At 45.8% G+C, this 12,430-nt stretch overlaps 1 protein-coding gene across 1 annotated transcript in view; it reads left to right on the top strand.

The window, feature by feature from the left end:
• Positions 1 to 7,238: 7,238 nt before the first annotated feature.
• TGM2 (transglutaminase 2) overlaps positions 7,239 to 12,430 on the top strand; it is a 55,194-nt gene continuing 50,002 nt past the window's right edge. The window contains exon 1 of the mRNA XM_053394743.1: positions 7,239 to 7,505. Coding sequence (XP_053250718.1) covers positions 7,496 to 7,505 — 10 coding nt within the window. The 5' untranslated portion in view covers positions 7,239 to 7,495. The remainder of the gene's footprint in view (positions 7,506 to 12,430) is intronic.

The following is a 12,430-nucleotide window of genomic DNA, read 5'->3' on the forward strand; positions in this document are numbered from 1 at the left end:
GAGGGAGGTGGCTGCCAATATTCTCCTGCCAAGCGGTGGGAAGGCTGTGTCACTCCAAAACCAGCAGAAGACAGCTGTTGGTGACAGCCAAGACCTGTTACCCTCCCTGAAGCCGTAACAGGTCATGATCAGTCAAGGCCCACTGTGGAGAAGACAGACAACCCAAGGAAGGGAGGCAGCTACTCTTCGGAGCCTGAGGGGTCTCCCTGTGGGTGGGTGTCCATGTGTGTCAACATGCATCTGGCTGTTCCTTAATTCAGCATTCAGCATGGGGCAACAAAAGCCTTTCGGAGCCAGAGCTCAGGCTGGCTTTTGCATCCTTTGCAGGGATGGAGGCATTCTGTTTTGCTCACTTCACATTTGGCCGGCGCTGCCTGCTGGCTGATCTCATGGCTGAGGGGCCGGTCCACGCTGCTCCTGGAGAGGAAAACAAGTCGGCAAGCCAGCGGCACATTCGCCTGCTTGTTCTACAAGGCAGGGACCAAAACAAGCTTGGCTGCCAGCTTCAGCCATGGCTGAAACCTTTTCCCAATAGATTTTTGTAGTGTGCGCATGGATGCTTTTGTTTTTGTGGATTTTGTACATGCAGATGCTCTGATTTATTTTTTTAAGGACTTTATTAAGTAGTCAAAGTGTTTCATAACGAAACAAAGAGTCAAGGAGTAACTTTATGATTGGAACATAAAGAGGTTAGATCTAAAGTCAGACTGGAAAATAAGATTCTTCTCACAAGAACTGAGAGGGCGATCAGTACCAAAGAAAAGTCAAATTTGGTAGGAAACTGATTTTTGTAACATGCATGGATTAAGCAAGAGGCACATGATGTCTGAGCTGTTAGAGTAAGAAACTGAACAGGACACTCTGTGGGGCACAGGATGATTCAGTGGGGTGATGGTAAGGTCCCCACACCCTCTGAGTGCCAGAGCCAAGATCTGCTCCCAGCAATGCAAACACTATTCAGCCGGACACTGAGGCATATCTGTGCAAATGTCAATACTTTGCTCAGGTGGTGCCAGACTGGTGGGAGGGTGGAGCGGACGCCTCCTTTGAATGTGATGCAGTCACAGTTGACACACAGGGACTGAAAGCTCTCTGTGCGACAAGTTAGAGCGAGGGGTGGGGGCCACAGCGCTGCTGGTCAAGCTTTTGCAAAGGGCAGCGGGAGCAAAGGGCAGCTCCAGTTTCCTAGGGAAATGAAATAAAAAAATTAAGGTCTTATATATATATATATAATAAATGTACCAAGCAAACATGTACATAAATATATAAACCACATGTCTGAAGCAGCACAGGAAAACAGCCCTGGAACAATTTTGACTCCCAAACTGACCAAATGTTTTCTCTGCAAGGTCAAGGAAAATGGAAAAGCCTCCCCATTGTCTTTTCCTTCACAAATCCTGTCTTAAGGGTATGTCTGTGTATGAATGGGGTGAGCCTGTGACCTGGCTCAGGAACTAAGTATTTATCATTACAAAAGACTGGCCAGGCTCCCCAGGCAATCCAATCAAGTGACCATTAAACAGGTAACCTGGCAGACAGGAGCTAAACAAAGCACTCGGATTTCTGCTGTAGACCACCCTTTCTGTGATGTAGGTATGATGTATCTGGAGGTGATGAGTGAGGACCCTGTTGCAACAGTTCAATAAAGATCAGGCTTACTAGCTGCTTTGCTTCTCAGTATTCTCTGGTTCGCCCCTGTTATTTTCCCTGACCGATAGGGAACCCACTTAAAGACTCTATACGGGCTCTTGTGTCCCCCATAAGGGAATAAGGGCAGATTTTCATTTATTACAGAAATAAAAGCAAAAATGGAGGATTCAGGAGACTTATCTGCTCTCCCGGGAAACCATAAAGTCTGAGCCTGAAGCTCTGCATTCAGCTGATGCTGCAGTGTGCACCCAGAAACAGAAATCAAAGTCCATCTGGAAGATACGAGGGCAGCTTTCCCGAACCCAGGGCCCTCCAGATGTTTTGGAGTCCAGCTTCCATTGCCCCCTCCCAGCACAGCTGCACACCCATCAGCCCAGCGTCATACAGCCCCTGACTGGGGATGATGGGGTTTGTTGCTGTGGCTCAAGGGATGAAAAGCTGCCCCAGATTCCATCTCCAACAGGACTGGGAAGAGCTTCCTGGATCAGGCCAAGGTCACATCCAGTCCTGTCTCCTGTCTCTACACAGGGACTGACAAGGCGCTTGTGGGGAACCTGCAAGCAGGATTTGAGGACAAAAGCAATTCTCACTTTCTGTGGTTTCCAGCAACTTGGATTATGGCTCCAATGGTGGAGGCAGAGCTTAGCTATCATGGCTTAGTAGCCATTGATAGTCTTGGATTGGAGGAATCTGTGAGTTGGGAGGGACACCAAGGGTCATCTAGTCCAACCCCCTACAATGCAGGAATAACAGTGAAGTATACCTGGCAGATGGCCATCTGACCTCTCTTTAAAAACTTCCAAAGAAGGAGAGTCCACTACCTTCTGAAGGAGACCATTCCACTGTCAAACAGCTCTTACTATTTACGGGACCGCCTCTCCTAGGATGCCCCGCAGAGGACCCTAAGGTCCATGAATAATCATAGTTTAGGGGTCCCGGGCCCTAAGTCAAGATTATCCTCCACCAGGGCCAGGGCCTTCTCAGTGATGGCTCCGACCTGGTAGAATGCTCTGTCAAAGAGACCAGGGCCTTGCAGGATTTAACCTCCTTCCACAGGGCCTGTAAGACAGAGCTATTCTGCCTGGCTTTTAGTTTGAACTTAGCCTGATCTTTTATTCCCCTTCCTTCCCTCCCCTTTTTATGAAGATTACCCGCTCTGGGATCCCACAGCTAATTCTCCCCTGGTCTCCTCGCTGGCCCATGTAGGACTAATTTAGCCAGCTAACCCTGGTGATCATCTAATGTTTATTGGATGGATTTTCCCCCTAAATTGATTTTTGAATTCTGAATTGATTGTTATTCACGTTTTATACTGTTTTTTGTTGCATCAATTAAGTGTTTTAAATTTGTTGCTAGCTGCCATGAGCCCGGTTTTCTGAACCGGGAACAGCGGGTTATAAATAAAAATTTATTACTATTATTATTATTATTACTACTACTACTATAACAAAGTTCTTCCTGATGTTTAGTCGGAATCTCTTATCTTGTAATTTGAAGCCATTGCTTTAAGTCCTCCCCTCCGGAGCAGGAGAAAACAAGCTTGCACCATCTTCCATGGGACAGTCCTTCAGAAACTGGAAGATGGCACTCATATCCCCTCTCAGTCTCCTCTTTTCCAGGGTTGTTGTTGTTTAGTCGTGTCTGCCTCTTCGTGACCCCCTGGACCAGAGCACGCCAGGCCCTCCTGTCTTCCACTGCCTCCCGCAGTTTGGTCAAACTCATGTTCGTAGCTTGGAGAACACTGTCCCACCATCTCGCCCTCTGTCGTCCCCTTCTCCTTGTGCCCTCCATCTTTCCCAAAAAGGGTCTTTTCCAGGGAGTCTTCTCTTCTCATGAGGTGGCCAAAGTCTTGGAGCCTCAGCTTCAGGATCTGTCCTTCCAGTGAACACTCAGGGCTGATTTCCTTCAGAATGGATCGGTTTGATCTTCTTGCAGTCCACGGGACTCTCAAGAGTCTTCTCCAGCACCATAATTCAAAAGCATCAATTCTTCGGCGATCAGCCTTCTTTATGGTCCAGCTCTCACTTCCATACATCACTACTGAGAAAACCATAGCTTTAACTCTACGGACCTTTGTCGGCAAGGTGATGTCTCTGCTTTTTAAGATGCTGTCTAGGTTTGTCATCGCTTTCCCCTCAACTCCCTCAACTGTTCCTCATAAGGCATAGTTCAAGACCCCACTGCAATAAGATTCTTCCCACTCCAGACTTCAGAACCAGCCCCAGAAATTTACCAAAGAGTCTGGCGGTTCCTGGGCGTGGGGTCTTTGCATGAGTCTGTGTTTCTGCTTTAATGTCCGCAGGGTGAACTGCAGGGGCGACAGGAAGGCAAACAGCATCTGCTGAGATGAAGAAGAATTCTTGACTCAGCTTTTCTCAGAAGCGGCTGCTGATTCTTCAAGTCAGATCACCCTCCAGTTTACTCCTTGGTTGTCTAGGCAAACTGTTCTGTTTTTTAAAAAATATTTTTTTATTAGGAATTTCAACAATTAACAATTTATCAAAAATACATCATCCTCATTTTTCCCCTCTCCCCATTTTTCTACTCCCCCTCCCCTAAAAAGACAAAACCCAGACTTCCCTCAGCTCCTCTCTCTGGTTTCTCAGCACATATTATTCTCTGCATGTAATAAAGCTGTAAAGATCCTCAACTGTCTAAGCAAACTGTTAAGTCAGACATGTTGACTTAGAAATAACTTGAGACAGACAAGAAGAAACTTAGAGATAAAGACAACAGAGACTTTAAAAAAGACTGGGAACCATTTAGTATGTTATACTTACAGAAACATTGTAAAGAAGTGGACTCACTAGCAGGGTCTGAGTAAACACAATTAACAAGACAAGCATAGAGATTAAGGTGTAAAAATTGGAAAATAACGAACAGAACAATATTCAATTTAAAGAATGCAATATTAAGGTATAAGAAAATAAGCAGGAGAAGTTAATATGTAAAGAACCGGAAGAGGAAGTTGAGGGAAGTTGTTGGGGGGCGAATATGGGAATTGCATTTTTCTTTTTCTCTGAGATAATGTCCTTGTGATGAATATAAAACTGTAAAATTTAATAAAAACTATTATTATTTTTAAAAAAAGGAGACAGTCAAGAAGGCTGCAGCTGCTGCTTCTGCACACATGCGGCGAGGCAAGCAGGGGGAATGTCATTGGAGAGATCCAAGCCATGGAAATAAGCAGGGCAGAGAAAAGTCCTCCTCCATCCACTGCGTAGTTAAACTATGGAACTCCCTTCCACTTGAGGTAGCGATGGCTTTATAAATCCACGCAGTAGGAGAGGGCTTTCAACAGCTATTCGCCATGATGGCTCTGCTCTGCTGCCACAGTCAGAGCTAGCAATGCTTCTGGATCCTGGTTGCTGGAAATTGCAGTAGGGGAGAGGTCTCTTGTGGTCGAATCCTGCATGCAGGTCTCGCTTTGGCGTGTCTAGTCAGAACAGGCTAGATGAGACATTGGTCTCATCCAGCCGCCGCCTCTTGTGTCCTTAGGATTGTTCAGTCATCAAATCATAGAATTCTATGTTGGAGGGGTTTCCGAGGGTCATCTAGTCCAACCCCTGCAATGCATCCATGACAAATGACCATCCAACCTCTGCTTAAAAACCTCCAAGGAAGGAGAGTCCTCCCCGTCCCAAGGGAGACCACTCCACGGCCGAACAGCCCTTACTATCAAAAAGTTCTTCCTGGTGTTGAGTCAGAATCTCCTTTCTTGTAACATGAAGCCACGGGTTCGAGTCCTGCCCTCCAGATCAGGAGATAACAAGCCTGTTCCCTCTTCCATGGGACAGCCCTTGATATATTTGAAGATATCTCATATCTCCTCTCAGTCTCCTCTTTTCCAGGCTAAACACACCCAGCTCCCTCAACCGTTCCTCACAAGGCTTAGTTTCCAGACCCTGAATCATCTTGGTTGCCCTCTGCAAAACTTCCGGTTTGTCAACCCCCTTCTTAAATTGTGGTGCCCAGAACTGGACACAGGACTCCAGGTGTGGTCAGACCAAAGCAGAACAGAGTGGCACTATGACTTCCCTTGATCTGGACACTAGACTTCTGTTGATGCAGCCTAGAATAGCATTAGCTTTTTTACTGCTGCCCTGTGGAACACCCTCCCATGTCAAAGAAATAAACAACGACCTGACATTTAGAACACATCTGAAGGCAGCCCTTTTTAGAGAAGTTTTTACTGACTGGTGTTTTAATGTATTTTTAATCTTTTGTTGGTAGCTGCCCAGAGTGGCTGGGGAAGTCCAGCCAGATGGGCAGGGTATAAAAAAATAAATTATTATTATTATAATCATCATCACCATCACAATCTTGACTCATGTTCAGCTTGTCGTTTATTAAGACCCCCGGATCCTTTTCAAATGTACTACTTGCAAGCCTGACTGCCAATAGCCCTTTCCCCTCCATGAGTTTGCCTAATCTTCTTTTAAAGCCACCCAGGTTGGCCATCTCTGCCTCTTGCAGCAGTGAGTTCCACAGTTTCATTCTGCCCTGTGCGAAGAACAACTTTCATTTTTCTGTTCTGAAACTTCCAAGATTCAGCTTCATGGATGTCTATGAGTTCTAGAGTTAGGAGAGAAGGGAAATTCTTCGTCTGCTTTCTCAATTCCAGGTATAATTTCATAAGCTGCAGTCATGTTGCCTCTTACTCGCAGTTTCTCAAGAGGATTGAGACCTAACTCTTCTACTGCATGCACTACTCTAAAAGAGAATGTAATGAAAATGATATATCGCTGGTATTTAACACCTGTCAAACCAGCAAAAATGTATAGGATGGGTAGTAAAATCTGTTGGAAATGCAAAGAAAAGGACTGTGAATTTTACCATATGTGGTGGACATGTGATAAAATAAATAAAAAAAATGGGAACTGATCTATAATGAATTAAAAAAGATGCTTAAATATACTTTCTCAAAAAAGCCTGAAGCTTTTTTGCTAGGTTTGATAGGGGAGGATATTAAGAAGGTGGACCAAAGATTCATGTATGCTACAACTGCTGCCAGAATCCTGATAGCCCAAAAATGGAAAATACAGGAATTATCAACTGTGAAGGAGTGGCAGACAAGGATGCTCGAATATGCGGAATTAGAAAAACTGACCCCCAGGATCTGTAATCAGGAGTATCAAAAAGAATGGATTAAATTCATGGACTACATAAGTGAGAACTGTAGAAATTTGAAAACGTTAGTAGGACTGAAGTAAATCTTATGACATGGTCTAGATATTACTAAGGATTAGAGTTTGGAATAAGATTAGAGTTTGGAATAAGAAAACCTGTGGAAGGGAAGGAAGTCAGTTGCTCTACGGAGCGTAAAGAAAAATAGATGTAAAAAGATATGAAATATTTGTGTTTGCGTATTTGAAATGAAAAGCTAGTAAAAAGCATTTAAAGAGACCCACCCCTCCCTGTAAATGCCACAAAAGAGCCCCAGTTTTCAGGTGGGGGCAGCAATGGTGGCATCTTGTCCCCCAGGGAGAACATGTGGCTGATCAGCCGGCTAGAGCGGGCTCTTCCTCCAGCTGTGCCACAGTTGACTTGGTCACCGAAAAGCCCGCTCATTCATGCTCAAGTTCAACAAGTGCAGCCTTAATTTCCCCTGGAAATGTGTTTGCATTTCTCCCCCTCCCCCTTCCTCTGCCACAACTTTTGTTTGGCCACGGCCAGACATACACCCAGCCTGGGGGTGTGTGTGTTCACTCTCCGGATGACTATATAAGTGGACAGACGCCAGGCAGGGGAGCTAAGCTAGGAGCTCCTTTTGCAGAAGCAGGAGGAGGCAGAGACAGGAGGCGAGACCAAGGAAGGGCATTGCGGGACTCCTGTGACGGGCAGCATGGCAGAAGGTAAAAAGAGAAAAGGAAAAGGAAACCCAGAAAGAAATAGGGAGGACTCTTCTCTCTGGCTCAGGGCAGAGATCTTGTCTTTTTCTCACTGTCTTTCTGCAAATGCTTTTGCCTAATTGTAATACGATCATTGCAAAAGGATACGGACAATATTTTTGTGTGTGTGTGCATACTAACTCCAGAACGAGCATGTTCCAAGTCGACTCACCGACTCTATTAATGGCAACCTTGTCAAAACAAACTGCACTACTTTTACTCCTTGAACCTAAACTGTCCACTCAGTTGTTGAAAGATGTTCTGCTTGTTATTTTTTCTTTTAAAAAAAGAAGAAATTCTCAATTGGGAAAAGTTGGGATAAACAAGCTAAAGCAGTTGTGTGTGGCGTATGTGAGTTTGGGGGCAGGCAGCAATTAATTTATCCGTATAATACTGAAATGATTTTTAATAATTTTTGCTTTTAAGTAAGAAAAACATACCAAAAAAGGGAAACTTTGGAAGAAAAAGTTGGAATGTTTGAATAGGGTTTGCAGGTAGTTGTTAGAAAATGAAATACATATATTTATTTCAGAGTGCTTCTTGCACATCCAGAATTTATAACAGTTACAGCCCAATGGAATATTTTTCTGCACAAACCCCACTGTAATTAAATTCCTGTCTTTAAGCTGAATATTTTCTGCAGCTATTCCCTGCATTGGCCAAGGAGACAAATCCACTTTCTTGATTTCTGCCCATGGTTTTCGCTTTTGGAAACTCATCTTCAGATTCAGAAGGGACGTCCTGCAGGTCTACGCAAATAATTGCTTTAGCGCAAAAAATTGTAGAGAATTCCTTCGGCAGGTCTTGGCTTCCTTTCATCTTCCTCATCACTCTTCTCTGAAGTTTAATTATCGATTCCTCCATGTCCTTGTTATTAATAGGGAAAACATTGCTGGGTCTCTCAGGAGAGAATGGGTGCATGAGATCCACAGCTTAAGAACAGGGGCTCTTGGCTTTGCTTTTTGCACAGACCAGTTTCATCTTCATCCAAGGTCTCCTAAGCAATGCTCATTCCGGATCAGCTTTGCAAAATTACACTTTCCTAGCGCTTAGCTCGGCTCTTCTTCAGGCAAATGAAAACGGCCCTTGCAAAACCTGAGCTGCTAGCTTATACGATGCAGCATCTTGCAAGACCCCAGCTGCTTTGCAAACTTACCTAAGCACGAGCTGGTCTAAACCCTTGCAGGGGAGATTTGCAAGACCACCTCTCCTCTCCCACTGGAATGGGCACAAAGGCTATTTCTGAAGCCCTGGGTTCAAATCTCAGCTCAGCTGTGAAATTCACCGGTGTGGTCAGTCACAGGCACCATCCCTTGGCTTCGCATACCTCACAGGGTTAAGTCCTCGTGAAAAGTGACAATTCTTGAGCTGGACTGTTCTGTTTTCTCCCTTGGGAGGCTTGCTCCCATCCTTCTACTTTATTACAAGGACAAAGAAGAAGCCATTGACCTGGGAAGGGGTGCAAACTCTCTTTCACCAGAGGTTTATAAGCAGAGGTTGGAGGGACACCCGTCAGGGATTCTTCTGCTGAAATTCCAGAATTCCAGCATTGCAGGGGGGTTGGACTAGATGACCCTTGGGTACCTTCCGGCGATTCTATGGGGTGATTGTCTGTATGTTTTTAGACCTCTTCTTTTCCAGTGATGCTTTACCAAGGAGTCCACTGGTCCTTGCAAGCTGGTGCAACCTCTTTCCTCAGGAATATTGACGTGGGTGTCGTGCATGTGGCATAACACTGTTTGCTTTCTTGCTGTGTGCCCTCAGTGTGCCTGGATGGGCAGGGAGAGAGAAATGGAAAGAGAGCCCTAGGGTTGTGGCCCAAGTGCAATTTGTGTCCTATACAAATTCAGAAGTTGGGAAAAGACCTAAAATGGCTTAGGTCAGGCTATCTGAAAGACCATATTCCCTCCTATGAACCTGCCCAGACAGGTAGATAGATAGATAATTATTTTAATTCTATTAGGGTTAAATTTCTTTCTAATTACTATCTTTGGTATGTTTTTAGCTTTTTTAAATTGACATGTGTCATTTTAATTTATGTAAGCTGCCAGTTTGGGAAAGGGATGGGATAATAATAATAATAATAATAATAATAATAATAATAGCAGTAGCAGATCATTAAGGCATTTTGTTTCACTTTGGAAAGAGCTCCAAAATCTGGGCATGGGAGGAATCAGATAGAAACCTAGAGACCATAGGAAGATTCTTTATTCTGAGTCCGACCTCTGGTCCATCTGGCTACTGTACAGCACACTCTGGTGACTTCAGAGCTGGATTATTGCAATTCACTCCACGTTGGTTCTATTTAGATCTCACACAACCCCGGTTTTAAAAGAGCTGCGCCAGTTGCCCTTTCGTTTCCGGGCGCAATTCACGTTGGTGCTTAAAGCCCTGAATTACTCAGGCCCCAAATACTTGAAGGACCTTCCCTACAGACCCTCTTGAATGCTGCGATGGGCAGAGAGGGGCCCTCTTGGTAGTCCCTCCACTTTCAGAGGCCCAGGGGGAGATTGCCTTCTCTTTGGTGGCCCCCAAGCTGCAGAGCTCCCTCCCCATGGATGTGTGCCTAGCACCTTCACTGTGCACCCTGCATCCTTCTCACTTTGGCTTTTTACACCTGAGGTGTGTGGTTTTAGGACCCACCTTATTATTATTATTATTATTATTATTATTATTATTATTATTAATACCTCGCCTATCTAGCCGAGTCTCCACAGCCACTCTGGGCGGCTTCCAATAGAATATTAAAACAGAATAAAACATCAAACATTAAAAACTTCCCAGATGTCTTCTAAAAGTCAGATAGTTGTTTATCTCCTTGACATCTGGTGGGAGGGCATCCCACAGGGCGGGCGCCACTACCGAGAAGGCCCTCTGCCTGGTTCCCTGTAACCTCACTTCTCCCAGAAGGCCCTCTGCTCCGTACCTCAGTGTCTGGGCAGAACAATGGGGGAGGAGACGCTCCTTCAGATATACTGGACCGAGGCCGTTTAGGGCTTTAAAGGTCAGCACCAACACTTTGAATTGTGCTCGGAAACGTACCGGGAGCCAGTGAGGGAACCACCAGAAGGCTCTCGGCGCTGGACCTCAGTGTCCAGGCAGAACGATGGGGGTGGAGACGCTCCTTCAGGTCTACTGGGCCGAGGCCGTTTTATAGCTGCAAGTTGTTTTAAATTGTTTTTAATGCAGTAGTCCACTCTGGGACTTTGGGGTGAAGGATGGGAAGTGAAAAAATTAAAGCTCAGTATTATCTACCCTGACTGGTAAGGGGATTCCGTGGAGCAGGAGTTTCTCGCAGCCCTATTTGGAGACGCTGTCCCTGACCCAGGGACTTTTTGCATGCAAAGCCCATGAGCTGAGCCCTTCCCTAAATGAGGATTGTTTCAGAAGCATCCGTGCTCTCAGAAGGGCTGTTTCCACGACCCCTTCCTTTCCTCTTTCCCTGCGTGTAATAGCTGTGTGTAGATTTACAACTGCCAGTCGCTGCACATTCACTAGACCCCAAAGAGCGCTGACTGAGCGTGGGCTGCCCAATTGCACAAGGACAACGGCCGATGTCAACTTCTCTCCTGCTGGCGGATCCAGGTTGGCGCCTTTCCGAGCTGTCAGCACAGAGGAAATAGTGAAAAGCATACCACCGGTTGCCTCATTTTGCTGGATGCTCACGTGAGAGTCTGTGTTAGAAGTTCAAGAGAGCGTGGCTGACTCGCAAGGCAGGAACTAGGCACTAAAGAGGCCCACAACCAGAAGGACAATTCTCAACAGCAGCTTTAATAATAATAAACATAATAATAATCAAAATAAACATAACATGAGCCCTGCTGGATGAAGCCAATGGCCCGTCTAGTCCAGAATCCTATTCTCCCAGTGGCCAACCAGCTTCCGTCAATGTGCTGCCCTGTACTTCCATAGCTAATCTTTGGAACCTCCTTTCTGCATAAGGCAGCTATGGCCACCAACTGGGGTACCTTTAAAAGAGGATGAGATAAATTCATGGAGGGGGAGAGGGCTATTGAATCTATAAGCCACAAAGGCTATGATCTGTCTTCACGGCTGGAGGCCGCGATGTTACTGAGTACCAGTTTCTGGAAGCCACAAAGGGTAGGAAGGTAATAATTTTTTATTTATGCCCCACCCATCTGGCTGGGCCTCCCCAGCCACTCTGGGCGGCCTCCAACAGAACACTAAAATACAATAACCTATTAAACATTAAAAGCTTCCCTAAAGAGGGCTGCCTTCAGATGTCTTCTAAAAGTCTGGTAGTTGTTGTTCTCGTTGACATCTGAAGGGAGGGCGTTCCACAAGTCGGGTGCCACCACTGAGAAGGCCCTCTGTCTGGTTCCCTGTAACCGCACTTCTCGCAGGGAGGGAACTGCCAGAAGGCCCTTGGCGCTGGACCTCAGTGTCCAGGCACAACGATGGGGGTGGAGACGCTCCTTCAGGTATTCTGGACCGAGGCCGTTTAGGGCTTTCAAGGTCAGCACCAATACTTTGAATTGTGCTCGGAAACGTCCTGGGAGCCAATGTAGGTCTTTCAAGACTGGTCATAGAGCCGTAGAGATGGATGGTACCCCAAGGTCATTCATGTCCAACCCTGGGCAACACCGGAATCACAGCTAAAGAATCGCTCTGTTCGAAAACCTCTACCCCCTTCCAAGTTAAGTTTGTCCTCCTGCTTAATGGCTCTTACAATCAGAAGGTTCTTTCCAATGTTTAGTTTGAATCTCCTTTCTTGTCATTTGAATCCTTTGGTTCGGATTCTCCCTTGTAGAGCCAGTGGCGTAGCACATACACACACATACCGGTGCCCGGGGCAGAGCCTTTTTTAGGACTCCAGACGAAGTTGTTGGACTGTTTTGAGGGACGAACAGTGGCTCCACCACCCTGCC

This window comes from Podarcis raffonei, chromosome 6 (assembly GCF_027172205.1).
Source record: "Podarcis raffonei isolate rPodRaf1 chromosome 6, rPodRaf1.pri, whole genome shotgun sequence".
Lineage (NCBI taxonomy): Eukaryota > Metazoa > Chordata > Lepidosauria > Squamata > Lacertidae > Podarcis > Podarcis raffonei.